The sequence below is a fragment of the Rhinolophus hipposideros genome (genome assembly GCF_964194185.1).
Source record: "Rhinolophus hipposideros genome assembly, chromosome: 20".
Classification (NCBI taxonomy): Eukaryota; Metazoa; Chordata; class Mammalia; order Chiroptera; family Rhinolophidae; genus Rhinolophus; species Rhinolophus hipposideros.
In genome coordinates, this window is record NC_138066.1 from 36,710,331 (window position 1) to 36,732,864 (window position 22,534).

Here is a 22,534-nt window from a genome sequence, read left to right on the forward strand (position 1 = left end):
TTCTTCCCTTTGTTGATGTGGTGGAGGCCCAGGCCTGCCCAGCTATTGTGCTGCTTCTCCTTTTGGAGAAAGAAGTACTCTTTAAATCCCAGGGTCTGGAGCATTTTATACAGTGGCCATGCTGAAAGTTCTCATATTCTGCATTTTTAAGAGCACAGAAAACCTAGATATCTAGAGATGCCCCTTATCCCTTTCTCCAGATCACACACTATTCAAGACAGTGATAATGCCTTGCTTTTGTTCCTTGGAAAGAGAGTCTCCATCTATCATGTTCTCACACAGGGAAAATTCTAGTTTGTAGCTGCCTGGAAATTTGATGTTAAGAGTATCTGCAGAGCTGCCTTGTTTTTCTTGAAAGGAAGAAACACTTCAGCTTCTAGCCACGTGCAAAGGTATTTCCTGGTACTTCTATGGCTTATTCAGGAAAACATAGGAGAAAAAATGGCTTCCACCAAGTAAGATTTATACATGTCACCATCATCTAATTTTTTTTTTGTTTTTATTTTTAATGCCTTATTTCTTAAACCATTTCCCCAGATGCTTTACTGGGGCAATTATGCTTTTTTTTTTTACCTTTTGTTTCTTTCCTTGGTTTTCTTTCCCTATTCTTCTTGTTTTCTTTTTGTGGGTATGTCTTCTCTTTTGGTGGTTTGTTTTTCATCTTTATTTTCTGAACTTATCTCCTGGTTCCTCGTTCCCTGCATGCCACTAACTATTTTCATTAGATATTAATTGATTTGTGAATTCAGGCTGAATTGCATCATCAGCAGATGGCGGATCCAGACCTGTTGGAAGAGTCCTCATCCCTCTTGGAGCCAAGTGAGATGGGAAGAGGCGCGCCTTTAAGACTTGGGTAAGTGCCCCTTCAACTCTCAGGGCTCTGCGGGGTCATGTTCTTTTTTGCTATGCAAAAGAGCAAAAGGCGGGACATTCACTTGCTTCCAGAACGCGCTCTCTTCTGAGCCTGTTGAGAGGTGTTCTCATGTCGATTTGGATTCAACTCCTGAGTTGTTCTGTCAACTCTTCTGGGTCCAGGAATAAGATTTTAGCAGCCCTTTGACATACTGCGTTGCCTCGTGTGTGTCATCTTTGTCCCGCTCCTCTCTCTCTGTTTGTCTCAAAGCCTTCCATCCCATGGCATGGAATAGATTTCCCAATCTGGCTCTTCTCCCCACAGCTTCGTGGCTGGTGTGATTAACCGGGAGCGCATCCCGACTTTTGAGCGCATGCTTTGGCGGGTGTGCCGGGGGAATGTGTTCCTGCGACAGGCTGAAATCGAGAACCCCCTGGAGGATCCTGTGACTGTAAGACAAGGAAATTGTGTCCCATGGAGTAGGTCCTGTAAAGGGAGCTCAGAGCAGTAACCATGGTGCCACCTGACTCTGACCCTCCCACAGAGGAGGAGCCCTTATGTACACCCCTGCTTTGATCTGAGAATTTGAAGGACTTCTCTTTCCCTCTTAACTTCTGTTGTATGTGTACATACGATGTATACATAATACATACATGTGCCTTTTTAAGCTTTACCTGTGTGGGTATTATTTTGATTGTAAATATATTTTTTCCAGTTATTTTAACCTTTAGATTTATGTTTTCTGTTACTTTTCTGGGACCAAGACAAAGACTTTCTATGAAAATTAACTTAAAGCAAGACATCTGGTTCCAAGTTTGGTACTATCCATGTAAAAGGAGAGAGATTTCCTAAATTGTGATCTCTATAAGTTGATGGAATTTTAGTTGGTTGGTAAGGTGTTTGCTTTATTTTGTTTTGTTTTGTTTTTTGTCTTCTTGTTTGTTGAGAGATTTAGAAACTTAGTTTTAAAATACATATTGTGCAAGACAGGATGTGCTTCCCCACCCAATGCTTTGGAAAGTAGGACTGGCTTGACATCTTAGCGTTTGACGTGATGGGACAGAGTTCTTAACATAAACTTACATTGCGTATGGTGAGTCCTGATTTCAGGGACCACAGGCAAAGAAGATTAAATGTTCTGCAGAAAATCTATGTCACTTTTCTGTTAGTATCATTTAGAAGCCTGAACTGCGTTTTTCTGTTCTAAATTATCTATTGGATTTCTTAAATTAGTATTCTTTGCTCTACCTAAGAAGAGAGATTGGACTCTGAGACCTCTCAGAGTGGGTGGGTTATGCATCTAAAAGTAATCCAGTTACAGGATATGGCTTTCATCCTCAGTATCGAGTGGGAGCCTGGTGACACTTAGGTGAGTCCCCTTACTCAGAGGAGCAGTTTTACAGTCTTGTTGAAGGCTGTCCTTGGGTTGAGGAGACAGTGCAGTGTGTAGTCACACCTAAGGTGGAGCTGGGCTCAGGAATATTTAGCCAGGTTTCTGGGCAACAGAAACTATTTTATCAACAAATCGAGGAAAGGGGGTTCCAGATAGCTATAACAGGGCAGCTGCACCACGTAACCTGTGCTCCGGGTTATGTCTAGAGAATGTCGGACTTTAAGAGTCTTGAGCCTTATTTTCTTCACTGTTCAGCCCCTTTTATCCTTCTAAAGTTTTGTTTGCTTGTTTTCATATTATAAAAGCTCCATAGGAATATGAGAAAATACAGGCAACCAGACTCAATCCTGGTTAACAGCCAGCCTAACTTACTCTTCTGATCTTTCCTTCCAGTTCTTGCATCAGACTACAGATGTAAAGGTGGTATTTGGAATGGGTTGCCTCCCGCCCTGCCCCCGAAAGTCTAAATCAGCATGGGTCATGAGATTCTACTTCAGTATCCTCCCCAGCTACTCAGTCCCCTATAGTTATCCACTTCCCTTTATCTGGGAATTTCTAAGCATGGAAACAGACAGGAATGGCTTCTTTCTCTTTCCTCTCCTCTGTACTTACGTCAATCAGGCAACCTAAGATTTAAAATTGAATTGGTCAATAGAGCTAAGTTGTGTCAAGGACCCTGGTTGAGTTTAAAAACAAATAGAGATTAGAGATTATAGGGCACATGTTCTTGTAGTGGAGCTTAAAAAATGGATGGAGGATGGTGGTTCAAGTACAGGTTCAAGCCATATTGTTAATGGAATCCTGTTGTTCTTGTATCACCAAGAAAGTAAGTTATTTAAGACGTTTTCTTCCGGATTAGAAGTCTGAAGTCTCGGCTTTTGGTTTGGGGCCCAGGGTGACTACGTGCACAAGTCTGTGTTCATCATTTTCTTCCAAGGCGATCAGCTGAAGAACAGAGTCAAGAAAATCTGTGAAGGGTGAGAAAAACATGCCTCCCCCGAGGGTGCAGTCATGCGGCCTAACTCTTAAGCCTTAGAGTATAGAACAGTGAAACACAAACCCTATTAGTCTGCCTTAAATGGTGAATATACCTCTTAATAATGTTAGGGCTATTTTAAACAATTAGAAATGGCCTACGTTCATTTTTTAAGGCATTTTTTTAAAGCACCGTCAAAATCACAATTTCCTTTCCTTGAAAAGAAGTGATTAGGACTCATGATTTATAAATATTACATTGTTCTGGAACAATGGGTCTGCATACCCAGCAGTATGCCATAGGCACTGAGCCCTTAACCTTTTCTGAAATTTTGCCCATAAGATCTTCTGTGCCATTTTTCAATATAACACGTATTACTGTTTTTGTGGGTTTTCCCTCCCTTTTTCTGCCTCTCCGCCCTACTCCAGTTCAAGCCCGGCTAAGGCAGTCGGTCACTGGTTTGTTGGTCGGCCGCTTGTGAGCAGTCCTTGGTAGCCCACGGCAGCACACGCCAACCTCCCACCAGCTCCAGGGAGAGCCCTTGTTCACATTCTTAGCTGTAGAGGGCGAAGCGCACTGGCCCATGTGGGAATCGAACCAGCGATCTCGGCATTAGGAGCACAACCTGAGCTCCTAATGAGCTCCTCAGCTCAACCACCTGAGCCACTGGGCCGCCCTGTTTTTTTATTTTAACGGAATTTAATAGCTACAGAGAATGTCAAGATAATCCAAATATTATTGTTCTATCTGTAGACCACTTCCCATAAATAATTATTTTATTGATTAGTGCATCAGTGTGAACTAATTCTGTTTTGGTTCTTCTAGTAAAGTAATACTCCTTTCTGAGCTTATTTAAATTGGATAGGTTAGGAAATTTGCACGTTACTGAGGCCTTGTCTGTACATTGCAGGTTCCGGGCCTCACTCTATCCATGTCCTGAGACCCCCCAGGAGAGGAAGGAAATGGCTTCTGGAGTTAATACCAGGATTGACGATCTTCAAATGGTACACTGAGGGCTGGAGGGAGTTTGTTTTTGAAATGCTGAAATAGGAGAACAGTTTCCTTTCCTTGAAACCCTAACAGTTTATTAGGCACCTGCAGTAGCTTGGAATACCAAAAAAAGAAATGTCCACGGGTAATGTGTCCCCTTGAGAGCTGGGGAAAAGTTTCAGGGAATGACTGTTAAAAATAACATTTATCATCCTCAAACATGACAGGAATGCTGTGCATCTGAAATTGTTGTTGCTTAGAGTATTCAATTCCCTTCCTTATGAGTCAGATATTTTTTATAATAAATTTTAAAAGTATGTTTAGTTAAGAAAAAAAAATCAAATACTACTGAAGTACGCATACAGTCAGCCTGCGCTCTCACACACACCCTACCTCCAGAGGCAGCCAACCTTAGCTTGGTGTGTATCCTTTTGGTCACCTGGGATCTTAACCAGAGTCTAGCTAGAGTCCTGATCTGACTCTTGTACCCAAGGAGAGACTGTGCTAGACTTTTAACCAAATAGCAGTGGATGTGGTTGTCGCACACCATGGTTGTCACAGGGTTCTAAGGAAGGAGTCATGATTTCTCCGTATATGGAGGGAAAAGGGTGGCCCGTGGAGCCTTGTTCCCTGTGGAAAGAATGTGCTGATTGCCCCTTGAAACATTAATAAACATACCAATCCCAAAGGCATTTCGTTCCAGCGGTGGCAAAATTGTCAGAGAGCTGTTGTAATCCCCATTTCAACTGCTTTCCTCATCTTTCCCTCCAACCCTCATTATATGTGACCTACAAACGTGGCCTATTGTCGGCTCCTTTGAGATACACTTATCTGTTGAACGAAAACTATTGGTGGGTGATAGGCCATATTAGTATGTTGTGGGTTTTAGGACTGTCTTATCCCCTCCCAGGATTATGCATAGATTTTTAAAGAGCATGTGCAACTCAGCTGTATGAACTAAAACTTTAAAAAGGGATCAAATACCAAGGAGTGAGATGTGGGAGTGAGTACAGGGAAAGAGAAAATCGAACATTGATTGTAATTTATTTAGCATCCCTCCAGAAATTTTAATAGAAATTGTGAAATTGTCAACAGCCAGAAGAGAAAGAAAGCAGCTTTGTTCCTTTATTCTCAAGTGATTTAAGAGTTTCCCTAACATGCCATGGCTTTTTTTTGTTATTGTTAACCTCTCTGTGGAAGTCACCTTCTCTTGCCCAAGATGGTTTCTCAGGGAGTACTTACTACTTTTTCTCTTAACTCGTTTGAAAGAGCCAGCTATGATGAAGACTTATGCTAGCATGGTCGGTATATAGCATTTTCCTCTTCAAAGCAATGTTGAGATTTAAGATAGATTCTCATGCAGAAGTATGCATGGTGGGTTTGCTTGCCCAATTTTGGCTTAGTCCCTCTTCTGCTATTTAAATATTAAATATTTGGCAATAAACAAGGCAGTAGGACGGAAAGTGTCCCTGCTCCTTCCTCCCATTCTAGTCTTGGCAGGATGATTCCTCTGAGAGAAACCTGTACTGGTTTCCAAAGGATCGGCACTAAAATACTTTTCCCCCAAAGTGGGACAGGAAGATAAAGCCTTGTCTGCCCCATGAGCACAGTGGTATGTGGCAGTTGACAGTGGTATGTGGCAGAAGACCCAAAAGTCTCTGGGTCTTTCTGACCCAGTGTCTTCTGTCTCCTGTGTGGGGTCCCTGTTGGCCCAGGCAGACCCTGGTGTTCAGCACTGCCGCTTTCCCACCGTACTCTGCTGCTGGTTTATGTTCAGGGCATTCTGCAGCTTCTGTTCTTAAGAATGGCTGTGTTACTTTGTCAACACCTGGGCCTGTGATGCTGACTTTCTTGAGTCTGACTTACAGGCTACACATGCAAAGTCGTCGCTCTTTAATGATCCAAGTAAAAAGCCAGTGATCTGATGTACGTGGATTTGGTGGTAAGGTTAAAGATATAGAGAAAAGCAAAAAAAAACATTTTCTCAGGTTTCTCTTGCGCTTGAAGCTAAACAAAAATGAATGTTAATAACTAGAACTCTAAATTTCTTATACTTCGGCCAAAAAAAGAATAAAGAAAAGCCATTCTAGTTAGAGGAAGAAAAAACAGATCCCCAGTAGCCCTTCTCAGAAAGCTTTGCCTCTTTGCCCTTCATTTCCTGAGATCTAAGATTGGTGTTAGAAGTATCCCTCCCTTGTTCCTTTCTCTCCCACAGGTTCTGAATCAAACTGAGGATCACCGCCAGAGGGTTCTGCAGGCAGCTGCTAAGAACATCCGCGTCTGGTTCATCAAAGTGCGGAAGATGAAGGCCATCTACCACACTCTGAACCTGTGCAACATAGACGTGACCCAGAAGTGCCTGATTGCAGAGGTCTGGTGCCCTGTCACTGACCTTGACTCTATCCAGTTTGCACTCAGAAGGGGCACGGTGAGTACTCCCACAGCTGGCAGTGCAGCCTATGGCCAGGAAAAGAGGTTCCCATCAGCAGTAATGTTAATTAACATTTTTATGGCATTTGTACTTTCAGAGTTCTTTAATATACTCATCTTGTATCCTGACAATACATTTCATATATCTGTCTTTATATTCCCAATGTAGAAACTGCAGTTCAAAAAAGATCAAATGACTTGATCGTATACCCATGTTTCTTCAGGGTAGCTCATGACCAGAATGTCAATTTCCTGATCCACTCTGTCCATTAGACTACTTCTGTAGTATGACCCTGGCAGTCCTGTTTTGTAGTTATCGCTACTACACTGTTCAAGGCACTGATCTAGGCGGAGATGGAAAAAATAAGCCGTAACGTATCTTACAGTTTACTTGGAGAGGCTGACATTCAAACATACGAGGCCATCTGTGCTAAGAGTGGCTTATGTGTATAGAGAGAGGGTGCTAGCTTTTCCAATTAAGATGAGCAGGCGAGCTGCAAGAAGAAGGTGGCATTGGAGTTTTGAAGAATGGCTAAGATGTTGACCAGCAATGAGAAGAAAACAATATGGACAAAGGCAGGAAGTATAGTATGACCATGCGTGGTTAGGCAAGAACAGGAATTATAATAGGTGAGCCAAAAGAGTAAGAAGTAAACCTGATTAGGGAGATTGTAACCTACCTGTGAAAGGTTTCTAAATACTAGGTTAGAGGGTGTAAATTTTATTCCAGAGGGAGTAGAGAGGCATTGGAAGTTATTTTGCAGTGAGAGGACATGATCAAAGCAGAGTTTTAAAGGAGTAATCTGTTGATAGTATCCAGGTTGGACTGGGGTGTAGAGAGAGTCTATACGTGGGGAATCAGTTAAGAAGTTATTGTAAACACAGAATAGTAAGTTATAAGGACCCCTAGGGTAAGATTTGACAACAGGAAAGAATGATGAATTTGTGAGACATTCTTTAGGAAGAATCAATAGGTATACGTGATTTCTAGCAACATGCAGGAGAAAAACAAGGAGAAAAAATTTAAATGTTTCTGAGGCATTAAAGCTGGGTGGCCGGTAGAATAATGGTTCCATTAATGGAAGTAAAAGTTCAGCAAGAAAAATATATTGATAGGGGAAAGATGGTAAGTTCAGTTTCAGTCACATCGAGGGGCCAGATAGAAATCCACGTGGAAATATCAAGCAGGTAATGGGACAGGTTCTCGATAGAAAGAGCAAAAATGTAAGACATGGGATTCATGAAAGTGGAAGGTAATGCATCCTCCAAAAGAGAAAATAAGGAAGCTAAAGATAGGACCTTAGGGGCCCTGCTGTGTTTAGGGATAGGCAGAGAGGAAAAGCCAGTAAAGAGACAGAAACGGCATGGTTAGTGCATGCCTAAGGAATAAAGATTTACACCTAAGAGGAAGAATTCCAGAGTCAGTGGATTGCATGTGGGAGAAAAGACCTTTGGATCTGGTGATGAGGCAGCCACTTTGAATAAGCATGCTCAGCTAGACTGCAAGAGATTAGGGAGTTTAGGTGGTGAAGGAGGAGAGTCAGAGAATATACTTTGCTTTCTCCATAAATGAAGGAAAGAACAGTGATGCTTTTAGAAAGGCAGGTGCAGATGCCTCCAGAGAAACAGAGCTTTCATGTTTTCTTTTTTTTTTTCATGTTTTCTTTGGTTCCACATTTTAGAATTAAATTTTTTTCCACTGGAAGGATATTCTTCCCGAGACTTAATTTAAATCATTCATTGTAAATTTTATACCTAGTTTCAGTTTCCCCAAACACTGAGAAAGATTGAGATACAATTTCACATAAAAGAAAATGCACACATTTTATGTGTACAGTTCTATGGGTTTTGACAAATATGTACTCCTGTGTAACCACCTCCAGGAGGATGACCTAATGTTGGTATACGCGCTTCTTGTTTCCAGGAACACAGTGGTTCCACCGTGCCCTCCATCTTGAACAGGATGCAGACAAACCAGACTCCCCCAACCTATAACAAAACAAATAAGTTCACATACGGCTTTCAGAACATAGTAGATGCGTACGGGATTGGAACTTACCGCGAGATAAATCCAGGTAAAAAAGCTTGAATCGTTTCTCTTTAGAGGTTTTATTTTTTGTTTGTTATCTTTTAATGCCTCACTTTAAATGCATTGGATTGTTAGTGGATTGGATTCTTCTCTGTGCCCTGACAGCTATAAAATACCTGGCTCTCTTGAGCATGCCATTTGCAGGGACTGCTTTAAGCACAAAGTTTTTTCCAAAAATAGCTGACATTTTAAAATGGCTTCCCTGTTCTAGGTTAAACAGAGAAAGTATAGCAATTATTGACCATTTTAGGCACAAGGAAGATTTCTCCTCTGTTTGGAGAGTTAATTATTAAGTCAATTCATTGTCAGCTGGGCTTTCTCCCACTTATCTGGTAACTGCATTCAGCTGGGAAAGGGTTGTCGCACAAGAGGAGAAAGCTGGTCTGCCTCAGGAGCAGTGTCACAGGAATTAGAAAAAAGGAATCAAAGAACAAACCACACTGTTGCCAAGGCTAAAGATAAAACTTTCACTTCCTGTGTTTCAAATGCTAGCAGGAGCTCAGATGCCATCCGAGCTGCTTCGTGAGGCTGTGCTGGTCCTGCCAGGGAAGATTTTCCCGGGTAGTCCATCTGTCCAGCAGCGTGGGAATAAGTCACCTCACGTTGATCATAGAGTGTGGATAGTCATGTGACATGTTAGGAGTTGTTACGGTTTTCTGTACTTCGTCTTCTTCCTCCTTGAGTTTCTTTTTTTTAATTTTTCAATTACAGTTGACATACACTATTGTATTACTTTCAGGTGTACAACATAATGATTAGATATTTATGTACCTTACGAAATGATCACCCTGATAAGTCTAGTACCCACCTGATATCCTTTGGTTTCTTTATAGCTCCATATACCATCATCACTTTCCCTTTCCTATTTGCTGTGATGTTTGGGGACTTTGGCCATGGAATTTTGATGACCCTTTTTGCTGTATGGATGGTCTTAAGGGAGAGCCGGATCCTCTCCCAGAAGAATGAGAATGAGGTAATGTTTAAGTTACATCTGCATTAGGCTGAAACTTTATAATTTCTAAGTATTCATTATAAAAAATATCATCTGGAAGTATTTTATCCATACATTTATAGAGAAGTTACGTTCATTTTAATACTAAAAAGGCCTATGAAAGTGAATTTCTTGTTAGCATTATATTTTGCTTCATACTTCAAGCTCTCTGACCCATGATGAAGTAAAGTGGTGAGTGAGGAAGGGTCTAGTATATTCTACGTAATAGAGTCACAATATGACCTCCAGCATGTACATTTCATTGACTTCTTTCTTCTGGTTCCCAGATGTTTAGCACTGTGTTCAGCGGCCGGTACATCATCCTTCTGATGGGTGTGTTCTCCATCTACACTGGCCTCATCTACAATGATTGCTTTTCCAAGTCTCTTAATATCTTTGGGTCATCCTGGAGCGTACGGCCGATGTTCACTGTATACAATTGGACGTAAGTTGCAAAAGAAGCTAAAAGTCAAAGCTTATTCCTTTCATATTCAGCTCTGATTTTCCAGACAGGCTGTAAACTAAAACTTCTTAGGAGGTAGCTCACAGTATCTCTGTTTGAGAAGAATATAGCGTCTCCTCTTATTTATGCTCCCTCTTGGGAAGTGCTTTGTGATTTGTTCAGCAGTATCAAGGAACTGAAACTGTAAATTAGGCACATTGATTCTTTCCGTAAATGAAAAGCAGATTGCCCAGATTCCCTTCTTGGTTGTATACGTGTGTTTAATTTTTCTTATTTCTTTTGTTTGTTTAATCTCCATTCCCGTCTCACCTCAGACGCTTGTCCCTCCTCTTTTACTGAAGAGACGAGATAGCTCGAGATAGTTGTCTCTTTTGGGGATCAGTTTCTGGACCCCAGTAGTTCCTCTCTGTTGATAAAAAATAAATGGAACTTTTCTCCTAACATGGTAGGGAGGAGACACTTCATGGGAACCCTGTGCTCCAGTTGAACCCAGCTGTCCCTGGCGTTTTTGGTGGACCATATCCTTTTGGCATCGATCCAGTAAGAGCACTTCTTTCCTATATGTGTGATACTAAAAGTTTAGACTGTGACCTTGAAGTGAGAGAATTAAAGTAAAAATAAATAGTTGTTTGGTTTTCAGTGGACATACTTTTGGAAAACCTTGGTGTATTTATCTGTCCAGGATACTTCAAAGCCATAAAAGACCCAGGTTTCTTACGGAGCCAAATAATTTTTCCTGAGCTGCTTATTTCAGAGGTAGCTAATAATACTGACTCTAGGAAGACTGATTTTCAAGACTCCTTCCCACTTTAATTTATTTTATTTAACTTAGTTTGGTTTTTATTTTTTTTCTTTGTTTTAACAAAGCAGAAATAGCTTTTTTTCCTGTGGGTTTAGATTTCCATTTCTTTATATACTTACAAGAACGTATCAGAGAATTTAATTTTTCCCCCCAAATATTTAGGCAGATAAAGTGTGATGAAATCTTTTATATCGCTCACTTAAAAAGGGCTTGTGGGGAATTTCAAAATAAGCATTAGACAGTAAGGATTACAAAATTCCAGAGGAAAAGCAGATCATTATGGGCCAGAAAGATTAAGGTTTCTTATTAAAAATGGGAATTAACCTCGCCTTTAAAAAATATCTCAGATTGTTATAGGTGAGAAATGTGTACAAAAACATAGAGATGAAAGTTAATTATTTTAATTGTTATAGAAGCTAGTGTTACTGAAATGCTTACTGTAGACCAGGCACTGTACTGGGTGCTCAGCATATCTGATTTATCCTCACACAATTCCATCAGGTAGATAATGCGTTTCCTATTGTACAGATAAGGAAACTGAGGTTTGGAGAGGTTTAATAACATTTTATATATGCATTTATTTAACAAATGTTTATTGAATCTTTATTGTCTCCAATGCACAGTGTCCTCTTGGATGAAACACAGCATTTTAAGACATAGCTCCTGCCCTCAAGTAGTTTGGAGTCTAGTAAAAATATTATCTCACATTTATATAATGTTCTGTAGTTACAGTTTTCCTGGCAGACATTTTATTTGATGCTTACAGGGTAGATATGGAGTTTGAAGTGCCTGTGGGACTCCCAGGTATAAATGTCTGTCGGGCAGTTGGAGTTGTAGAGCTGATTTTTCAGGTGAGACTGGGTTTGGAAGAGAGAACCAGTCATACGTTTTCAGGTTGGAGGTCTCTGAGGATGAGCTCTTCATGAAGAGGTCAGTTCAGAAAAAGCCTGGAGATCTGGCTTATCAGTCTACAGAGTTTACACTTCAGCTTAGGGATGATAGGGGGTCAGGGTTGGTTTTGGCACAGGAAACTAACTGCATCAGAGTCATGAGTTAAGAAACGTAACCTGATGGCCAAGTGGAGGCAGAAAAACTGTCTGGAAAATATTACAGGCGCCCGGGCATTAGGGGACAAAGCTTAAGGAAATTAATGTTTATAAGTAGATGGAATGACAGCACCACAGGGACGCAATCAGCAAAACAGGTTGTGGGAACATCTACAAGATAACCAACCAACCAAATTTTTTCAACAAACATTTTGTAAGGAATAAAAAAGGAGAACTGGAGGGAGAATCTATAGAGTAGAGACTTAGGGGCTATATTAACAATCACAGTGTATAGACCTCATCTGGACCCTTATTTGAATAAATGAATTACTTAAAAAAAATTTGAACACAATTAGGGAAATTTGAATGCTGACTGTATGTTTCATCCTATTAAAGAATCATTGCTAATGCTTTGGGGTGTGATAACAGTATTGTGCTCATGTTTTTAAAATGAGTCCTTTTAGAGATCTGTACTGAAATATTTACAGGTAAAGTGGTATGATATCTGGACTTTGCTTCAAAATAACATGGAAGTTGGGAGTGGGTTGGGTTGTGATGAAACGAGATTGACTGTGAGTTGTAAGTGGATGTAACTGTCGAAGCTGGGTGATAGGTACGTGGGAGTTTGTTACACTGTTCTCTATTGAAGTATATGTTTAGAATTTTCCATAATTAAAAACAACCCATTTCTTAAAATAGGTGAATATTTTTCCATTTGAGACCTCTTTGTAATACCTTTTTGTTTTCTTGGGTTGGGACAGATTTGGAACATTGCTACCAATAAACTGACCTTCCTCAACTCCTTTAAAATGAAGATGTCCGTTATCCTTGGCATTATCCATATGATGTTTGGAGTCAGCCTGAGCCTTCTCAACCATACGTGAGTCACTCTGTGTCTGTTACGAGAATGCGTGTATGTTTAAATTATAGCACTCTTCTGCCCCTTGCTTTATTAGGTTTTTAAAAATTGATGATGCTTTTGCCTAAAGAAATCATGACATCTTTGGGGAAGGGTTAGTAACTCCAAACCCCATTCTGTGTTAAGTGCTTTTATAAACAAGTTGCATGTTCTTAAATAAGGCTTACTTAATATTAGTCCCTTGACAATTTACGCTTGTAGTAAAGATCTTTAAGAAAACCTTGTCATTTTCATCAAAATGAGTTATTATTATTTTTTTTACCTTGATGTGTAATGCACATAAAATTACGAACTGTGGTCTCAGAATGTACTCGATGTTCCAATCTCATTCTCATGTGAGAATGGTGGGGATGGTACTGGAGCTGTTCAAGGTCCAAACTTTTGAAAGTCATGGTTAATCCTGCTCGTCTCTGTGCATCCAGTGCTCTGGCTGTTGCTTCTTAAAGTGATAAGGACAGAATTGAGGGAGTGTTAGGAGAAAATCTAGTAAGCACCGCACTTGGTGTAGGGGTGACCCTGGGTCTAGTCACCTTTGACATTTTTCCTTTCTTCCTTTTTAGTTATTTCAAGAAGCCCCTGAATATCTACTTTGGATTTATTCCTGAAATAATCTTCATGACCTCTTTGTTTGGCTACTTGGTTATCCTTATTTTTTACAAGTGGACAGCCTATGACGCTCATACATCTAAGAAAGCGCCAAGCCTTCTGATTCATTTCATAAACATGTTCCTCTTTTCCTACCCAGACTCTAATTCGATGCTGTATTCTGGACAGGTGCGTCAACCCAGAAGTGGACTGTCTTAGGTGGTTACCTTAAGTCAGAAAGTTAGTTATTTCTGTGACCCTAAAAAAACCATTAAAAATCCATTTCTGTAATATTTAGTTTTCAGACCATACATCCAGATCTAAATTCAGTCCATTCTTCATACTTGGGAGGGTCTTCTGTAATTTCCTTGTCCAGAAAGGGTAGAATAATAACTCGCTACTATGGGACGGTTCCTGTGCTTTGGCATGACATCTGATGTTTTTAAGGAACTGAGTAGCATTATTCACAGATCAGTAAGAAAGTACTATTTGGAGGGAAATTTGTGCTGAAGTTGGAAAGTGCATGTTTGATTAAATGTGATGTGCCTTATCCTTATTTGCAGAAAGGAATTCAGTGTTTCCTGGTAGTGGTTGCCCTACTGTGTGTACCGTGGATGCTGCTATTTAAACCTCTGGTCCTTCGCCATCAGTATTTGAGGAGGAAGCATTTGGTGGGTGTATTTCCTTTGCTGAAAGTTACTAGATTTTATTTTTCTAATTTTTTTTTTAAGATCAAAGCAATTCCTCATTGGGCCTACTGAATTGTGCATAAGTCTATATACTTTTAAAATGCATTTGTGTCATATTCCAACGTACGCACTGGACCTGCTGAAGTAGAAAAAAACATGTTTTTGCTGCTCGGACATCTGGATTCCGCTTTGGCTAGCTCGGGTATAGAGAATAACTCATAAGTTTTTACCTTTCCTGGTCGTGATTTGCTCACACTGTGCTCAGCAAAATCCAGGTCTGGGCCTGTCTCCATGCAGCATCAGCCAAAGCAAGGCTGCAAGAGCTGCAGCTGGCTGAGCCCACTCATGTGGTTTGCCTGGGCAACCACAGAGCTGGCGCTGAGACCTTTTCTTTTAAAATAAGACCGTGATACTTTCACCAACCAAAACATCCGGAGCAAAGATTTGGTTTGAAGCATGTTGATTTTTTTTTTTCTTTTTCAAAAGCAGCATTCATGCTTGTATTTACTTAATGCATGTGTGTATGAATTCTAAACACACACACACACACACACACACACACACACACACACAGTTGCCAAATGTTCATTTCTGGCTATGCAGTAATGCTTACTTATTACACTGCCTGGTGAAACCCAAAAGATCTTTTTGCATGACTCTCATACAGCTGTTAGATTGTTACTCCTGTTAGAGAGCAGCTGAGTTACAAGACCCTCCTTCTCCCTTTTCTGACCATCTTCATCCGTCCATGTGCCCTCCATTCGTCTCCCCTTTCACTCCCTCCCTCTTTGTTTCCTTCTCCCTTCCTCTTTTCTTCCATTCACTATCAGGAAGGGCAACCTGTGGAGGCCCCAGTCAGCCCAACCCCGAGCCAGCAGGGATTAGAGGCAGCAGCGGCTGCAACAGTGAGTGAACTGAAACCAACAAACCAGCACATGTTTAAAGAGGTGGCAAACAGTGCAGCAGAATTCTTCTTAACTATGTTGAGAGCATGGGACATGTGTGGTCTCGGGAAATATGTCCTTGTTACTCATTCAGAAGATGACAGAAAAGATTTCCACCTCCTATGAGTAGATTCTGATATCATCTTTGCCATTGGTCTACTAAGTTTCTGTTCAAATATGTAAGTACAGTCATGGTTATGGAAGCAGAGTGGCTGTTGTACCCTCTCCAAGTCCCATCATCTTCATCCAAGATGGCAGCTCTTGGACTCATCCACTTTCGTGTCTGTATTTTGTGACCACGTAGTGGATGATTTTTCAGCGTGGAGTACGAACATCTCTGTGATTCTTGAATTGTTTCCCAGCACGTTACAGTCTGCTTCAGATTGGTGCTTGGACATTTGGTCCATTTTAGCTGTGACTTACTCTTTCCAGTGGAAGCTTATACATGGCTACTTTTTCGTGAGAGACTCAAAAGCCCTCATGTCCTTAGCTGTTCCAGTGAGACCTCCACTCTGCCGTGTGTCTCGTGTGTACTGTACATCTCATGTAATAACCAAACTCATCTTCTGTTTTGATCTTTCCTTCTTCCAGAACTAATTCATGATTCAGTATCAGCACTTTGGATGTTAAGCATTTCAATATTTGTCTTTAGAAACATCTCTTAACCAAAATCTTACAGTGTCCTAATATCAAAATAGTCCAATCTATTCTAGGTAATAAATCTATAAGATTTTTAAGTCTCACCATTAGTAATTACTCATGCACTGCTGTGTTCCAGCAGCATCAGACTCCTTTAAAAGAGAACAACATATTTAAATGGATAACCATTTCCTTCATTAGGTGTTTCTGATCATTTTAAACTTAGAAAACTACTATAGTCATCCTTTTAGAACTAGTCTAAAAGGGCTGGTATTTTGGATCAGAAGATATTTTAATGTTGCTGCTCAAAATTATTTTCAGGTAAGACTTTACTTTCTCCTTTCCTATGAGAAATTTTTTTAAAAAAATCCCTTAAAGCACATACTATCCATTTATTGACGTTCTTTCCATTTATTGCTCTTCTTTCTGCTAGTCTTGGTGTATTTAAGATGTGTTTCTCATATGTCAATCTTGATGCTTCTAAATCTGGCATCCTCTTCTTTGATTCTATTCAAGTTAAAAAGTCCCCAGTCTGGAAACCTGCACATTCATAGGGTCGTCTTAGCCCACTGGTTTTTTTCAGCCAAACATCTGGAGAGCAGCCTGAAGGCATCAGGATGATAATTCTTTTATAAGGGCCCTGGATTCTTGACTCCAAAGGGCTGAGGCTATGAACACTGATTTGTTTTTGTTCTGTTCTGTGTCCTCTTGGGTGTCTGTAAACCGTGTATCACAGTTTAATTTTTCTTTTCTTTTTTCTGCTGATGTGTGTGTCTCATCCCCTTTCCTATAACTCTCATTCCCTATATTCTGAGAGGATAGTCGTCAGAGTCTAGCTGGAGGTTTAACCTGCATGCCTGTCACTTTACCTTCTTGTTGGGGAAATCTTCAGAAGAGGCCTTCTGCTTTAGGAGCCTTGAAACCCGAAGCCCGCCTCTTCTACGCTAACCCATAGCAGGGTATGCCAGAGTCCTCTCCTGTCATCCATGCCCTTAGTTACCCTGTCAGTGTGCCTTTTGAGGGTGGTCAGGTATAATGTTTGCAGGATCTAGAGGTGCCCAGGGCTGTAGTGGTTCCTGGACCTGCCCACACGTCGGCATCACCTGATGATCTTCCAATTTGTTTCTTAGGGTGTTAAGACAAAACAGATAAGTGGAAGCGGAAACAAGGATGGCCCATACTCCATGACCAACACAATTCCCTACTGACATTAAAAAATAAAATTAAAGCAGTAGGTGCACTTGGTTAGAAAATGAAATAAAGGAGCATTTGAAATCTTATTCCTCAGCAGATGTTGTCAAATAAACTCATAAAATGTTTTCAAGTGCAAATAATACTGAAAGTGAAAGCCTCCCTATCCGTAATACCCTTCTCCTCCTCAAGAGTAACAGAATTTTGCCTAAAATTGTTTCTGTGCATATGTCAGCATATGTGTCACCATTCATATAAGTGTATGTATGGACTATGTATATTTGAAATATATATTTGAAGCACATTAGGAATTATGTTTAAATTATAGCACTCTTCTGCCCCTTGCTTTATTAGGTTTTTAAAAATTCAGTATATCTTAGAGATTGTTTCATAGTGATAGTCTTTTTTATAGTTGCCTAGCATTCCGTAGACCATTCTGTTGGATGTGCTACAATTATGTAATCACTCTCTTCCTGATGAATGTATTAGTTGTTTCTAGTTCTTTGCTGTTACAAATAACAGTGCAGGGAACATCTTTTTCCACGTATCTTGATAAAATTTCATAAGCAAGTTCTCAGCAGTGGGTGAGATTGCTGAGTCTCAAAGGGTGCATGCATTTTGTGTGTGTGTGTGCATGCGTTTTCAATTTTGATAAGACAATCAAAATGATTGTACAGTTTGTACTTGGGGAAATATTGTTTTTAAACACAGGTTTCCTATGCCCCACCCCAGAACTACCAAATTTATACTTTCTGGGGATACTGTTCGGGAATCTCTATTTAATGAAATGTAGCTTTCAAGGTGATTCTGATACAGCTAACCAGGCTAATCCTCTAACCAGGATGTGAGGATTTGCCCAAACTCTGAGGCATGGTGGTCAGTAAGCTGTAAAAACTGAAGGTGGGAGTGTGGACCCCAGGGCAGTTGACCAAACCTGTTTACACGCTGTTTGTGCTGCTTGCCCAGAAGGCCGTTTTGCAGGAGAACAGTCTTCCAGCTCTTACCTTGTTTGGCTCCTCAGACAGAAACCATATGAAGTGGGTCTAGGGGCTGTTTCTTCAGCTCCTGTCACTCTGTGGCAGGTTAGCACTAATTGGCATCTGTCAGGCTTAATCCCAGTTCTGCCTGCTTTTTGTATCCAAAGAGTCCTTTTGCCTCAGTAATCCCAAGCTTTTCCAAATCAGATTGACTTAGATATTCTGGTTCTGGAGACCCTACTGAAAACTATGCCTAGGAAGTGAGGGGAAAAAAAACCAAAACACCCCATCAGCATCTGCCCACATGCCTGTGAAAGAGTTGTTTAACACTCCAGAAGCCTCCATTGAAGGAAAGGAATGTTGTTTTCTTTTTTTTAACTCCATATTCTCTAGCCACGAGCTAATGTACATTAAGCCTTTTTTCCTTCCCTGGTCTATGAAGTCCTTTGTTCCTGAGCAGAGAGAGACCCAGTATATTTCTGGGAGAGGCTGCTAGAACTCTTGGGCTCCCGTTGAAAGCTTATCAAACCGGTTACAATCACCATGTCATTTGGCCCTCCTCCCTCTTAGAAAGTCTAATCTTTAGTCCCAGAAAAACTTAGGCTATCGATGGCTTCACAGATAGAGCTGCACTTGTTAGGAAAGTCTGTTGTATTAAGCGTTTCATTCCAGCAGGATTCTCAATTAGCATTGACCAAGGCAAGGTCGGTGTCTCTTGGTGCAGCTGGCAGGACTGCACATTTCCCCTGATCAGGATGAGGTGTAAACATAGCTGGGGCTGGGGCTGGGGTGGTGGTGGTTGGGGTGGGAACAGTGGTTTGTGTTCACTTAGCTGTGCGATCAGTGGGTTTTGTTTTTGTTGTTAGAACATATGCTTTTCTGAGGTTTGTATGCACTAACCATCGCCCTTCCCCACCTCACAGAATGTCACATTAAAGCCCAGGCAAATTCTACTCTTTCTGTTCATCTGTGTAGGGAACTCTCAACTTTGGTGGGATCAGGGTGGGCAACGGACCAACAGAGGAGGATGCTGAGATTATTCAGCATGACCAGCTCTCCACCCATTCAGAAGATGCAGAAGAGGTAAGATCCAGCGGTGTGGGCTTCCTTTCCTTCCACCTCGGGTCAGTCCTCGTCTTGTGTACATAGGAGCCCTCACTGCAGTCTTCTCCTAGAAAAATGAAAATACGAGTTCTAATGATTAGCCTGCCGTCTGGACCTCTTAGGGCACCACAGCTTTTTGCAGTGGGGCCCTGCCCTAAACTCCAGGGGCTGCCTGCAGAGCCTGCAGCAGTTGTGTTCTGTGGTTTGACTTCTTAAATTCTGAGTTGCATGCAGATCTCAATCACGAACTGCTCTCTTGGGTACCGAGGCAGAGGAAGCCCCAGCTTCCCAGCTCTTATGACGAGAAACACAGCTCGCTTAGGGCTGCATCCTCATCCTTGCCCCTGCCAAGGGTGCTTCCAGTTGGAACTGTGACCACGGGGGCTTTTGCAGTCCTGTCCCACTGATGAGCTCTTGTTGCAGATATTTTATTTAAGCCTTTAAAGTCATCTGCCTGCTGTTTACAGAGAGAGTGAAAAGTAGTGAGGCCGAGCTAAACTTTTCCTACACCACTACCTCCAAGCTCAGTTTTTTTAAAACGCAGTCTCCTTGCCTGCCCACTCATTCCACAGAGCCTCTGAACTGAACTTACGAATCACATCTATTCGTTATATTCTTTTTAAAAGCAAATAAGATAGGAGTTGAGGACCCAGGTGACTGGACTTTTCAGTCTGACTGACCACTTCCACTGTGTGTATGACTTGTTTAAAAAGAAAATTGCAAGGGTTGGGGTGCCTTTTACAACTGTGTGTCTTACTGCTCTAAATCCTGCTGTCTGCTTTCCGTGTGTGCCGAGGAGGCCTGCCTCTAACATGTTAGACCCATTTCACATTAACAGTCCTCCCTAAGAAGCAATCAATAGCTTTGTATTCGTGACTCGTGACCTTGCGTGTGGCGTGGCTTCCCACTAAGTGTAACTTTGTGTTTTCAAGCCTACCGAGGACGAAGTGGTAAGAAACGAGCTGCTTTGCCTTCGTGTTTATCTGGGGCTCTCTCTTCCCATCCTTGTGATCACTCTGCTGACCCTGCTGCATCCGGGGGCCGCACATGACACTCGTGTACCCTGCATCTCACTGGCCATTTCCAACCAGTTCGTGAACCCATGTCTGAAAACGCTCATCTCCATTGACTGCTTCCCATGTCGGTCACCTCTGTCTCTGTTTCATTAACTTTGCTGATCTAATACCTCTGAGAATGGCTTTGAAAGGAACTACAAGTAATGTCTGCGTTGGCATTCTTGAAGTGACTCCCTTTGGGGTTCAATCCCACTGGCCTCTGCCTTCCTCTCCGGGAATGTTTTGTCATGGTCGCTCTGCCACTGGGAGCAGCTGTGTCCCCTGCTCCTATGCTTAATAGAAACGCTCCCCCTTCCTCCCTGAGATGCAGCCAGCCTCTTCCTGCTGCCCTCATCAGCTTGACGATGCTTGAAGTGAAATGGCTGGACCCGCGCTTGGGGTCAGCTATGCCTCCATGTGACCCAGGTGGGAGGCAGACAGCTTTCAAAAGGAGGCTTTGCCTCTCAGATGTATCCCAGAAAGAACAATCCATCTGTATGGAAGGAGTTCGTATTCTACCAGCCACACACACAGAATAATGGAGTAGAAAGAAAGCTGACTAAATGTTTAGGCCATATCTGGAGTAGGGCTTCGAGCTCAGGAATGATTCATTTAGCAACGTGCAAGTTGGGAATTGGGTTTTGAAAAGCCTTGCTGCACTGTTTGCATCTTGCCCCAAAACTTCTCTCTAAAATACCTAGACCTATGAACACTTCCCTTTCCTGGCTCTCCTGGTCCTCTCTAAAGAGGCACTTGGATGACAGTGGGAAAATCTTTGCTATTCTGTATAAAAACAGATGGTGCTCAGTCTTCCTGAAGGCTGGAGAGGCTCCTGTGCTGGCATCCGGGAGCTTCTGGGTCCCTCTGGACCACTCATCTGTGCACGGTCGCTGGCCGAGCTGCCTGGAAGGGCTGGGCGGGGGTGGGTGGGAGGGGTCCCATGTTAGTGAGGAGCTCAGCCCTCTCCCAGTGCCACCACCTCCAACAATCCTGCTCTTTTCTAAACATCTTCCTAGTTGAGCTCCCAATGCCATGGTCATTGTCAGAGCAGTCCTCATTTGTAGTCCTGTCCCAGGAGAGCTGGGCATCCAAACAAGATGGACTGCAATTCAGCTGCCCTAGTCTCTGGGTCCCCAGCTCCCTCAGAGGTTCAGCTTCCTGTAGCTTCCTAAGGAGTCATAACACTTTATCAGGCACACACACAATCTAGTTCTCAACAGCCAAATTTGGATAACTGTCACAGTTATGTAAAGATTTCAAACAAAACATCTTTTTTTCCAAGCCCAGCCCACTTCTAGAACTTCCCCGTTTTGCTTGGCTGTGAAAACCTGTTTGCCCCATGCAGGTCTTTGCTCCAGCCCAGTGGAAGCAGCAGTCCCTCTCCCTGGGAGGGCACTTAGTCCAGGGCGAGGACAGTTGATTGGGAAATCTTTGAAGGCTGTAACCATTCAGCAAGGGTCAGTGCCACCTCTCCCTACTGTGCCATCTCACCAGGTGCGTTCATCCCATTCACACATCCATTCATTCATCCCACCCATTCATTCAAGCACCCTGTTTAGTGCTGCAGAAACTGAGAGAAGAAAAACATAGCTATTGCCTTCAAGGAACTTCCAGACAAGTTGAGACAATCTGGGTGACAGATGCTGTGATCAAGGTGTGCCCAGGATGCTATGGGAACACATAAAAAGGGGGCATCTGACCAACACTAAGTTGCGAGTGGTGACGAGAAGACCAGGAAAGGATTCCCTAAGGAAATTACTGCTAAGTTACTGTGGTCAAGAGTCTCTGTGGAGGGAGGGGGCATGTAGAACCATCAGTATGTGTATGTATAGTTATAAAGATACAGAGGCCTGCAGGCCCATCACATTTTGGGGATAAGCAGGTACTCAGCTTGGCTGAAGCTCAGAGTCAGGAGTGGAGGGACTAGTGAGAGGTGAGACTAGAGGTTGGCAGAAACGAGCCATAGAGTGTTTGGACAGCAAGGAGTCGTCAGGGCAGTGAAGCTGGAAGTATCAGTCCGTGTACATTGCTGAAATACCCTACTGGGGGCAGAGGGTATATTGGATTGATGAGGGGGCACAGTCGGGAGGCATGGAGATCAGCTAGTCTGCTATGAATGAGAAAAGAAGGGAGGCCTGAAGTGAGGTAAGACATTTATTTGCAGGGAGAGTTGGAAAGGAAGGGACCAACATGAGGCAAGGGAGTAAAAGCTACAGGTCCCGGTGCCTTCCTGAATGTAGGCAGTGAGAGTGAGTGAAGATTCGAGATTGACTGCCAGGCTTGGGTGTTGGGGGCACTAGTAGTGACACTTTGTTAGGCATGGGACATGGAATAGAAGTAGGTCTTGGTGGGGTCAGAGGACAGCAATTCATTAGTTTAGTTTGGGTGGCGTCTGTGG

General features: G+C 42.2%; 1 protein-coding gene across 7 annotated transcripts in view; it reads left to right on the plus strand.

Moving 5' to 3' along the window:
- Positions 1-22,534, plus strand: part of ATP6V0A1 (ATPase H+ transporting V0 subunit a1) — a 52,485-nt gene that overhangs the window by 19,760 nt on the left and 10,191 nt on the right. Inside the window, exons 6-20 of one of the 7 annotated variants that reach the window (XM_081029270.1) lie at positions 750-853; positions 1,178-1,304; positions 3,141-3,223; positions 4,133-4,226; positions 6,428-6,640; positions 8,567-8,717; positions 9,565-9,704; positions 10,010-10,167; positions 10,635-10,725; positions 12,795-12,913; positions 13,513-13,726; positions 14,101-14,208; positions 15,057-15,131; positions 18,953-19,060; positions 20,014-20,031. In XM_081029270.1, coding sequence (XP_080885396.1) covers positions 750-853; positions 1,178-1,304; positions 3,141-3,223; positions 4,133-4,226; positions 6,428-6,640; positions 8,567-8,717; positions 9,565-9,704; positions 10,010-10,167; positions 10,635-10,725; positions 12,795-12,913; positions 13,513-13,726; positions 14,101-14,208; positions 15,057-15,131; positions 18,953-19,060; positions 20,014-20,031 — 1,803 coding nt within the window. The remainder of the gene's footprint in view (positions 1-749; positions 854-1,177; positions 1,305-3,140; positions 3,224-4,132; positions 4,227-6,427; positions 6,641-8,566; positions 8,718-9,564; positions 9,705-10,009; positions 10,168-10,634; positions 10,726-12,794; positions 12,914-13,512; positions 13,727-14,100; positions 14,209-15,056; positions 15,132-18,952; positions 19,061-20,013; positions 20,032-22,534) is intronic. The other 6 variants (XM_081029272.1, XM_081029275.1, XM_081029271.1 and 3 more) reach the window with 6 other exon arrangements.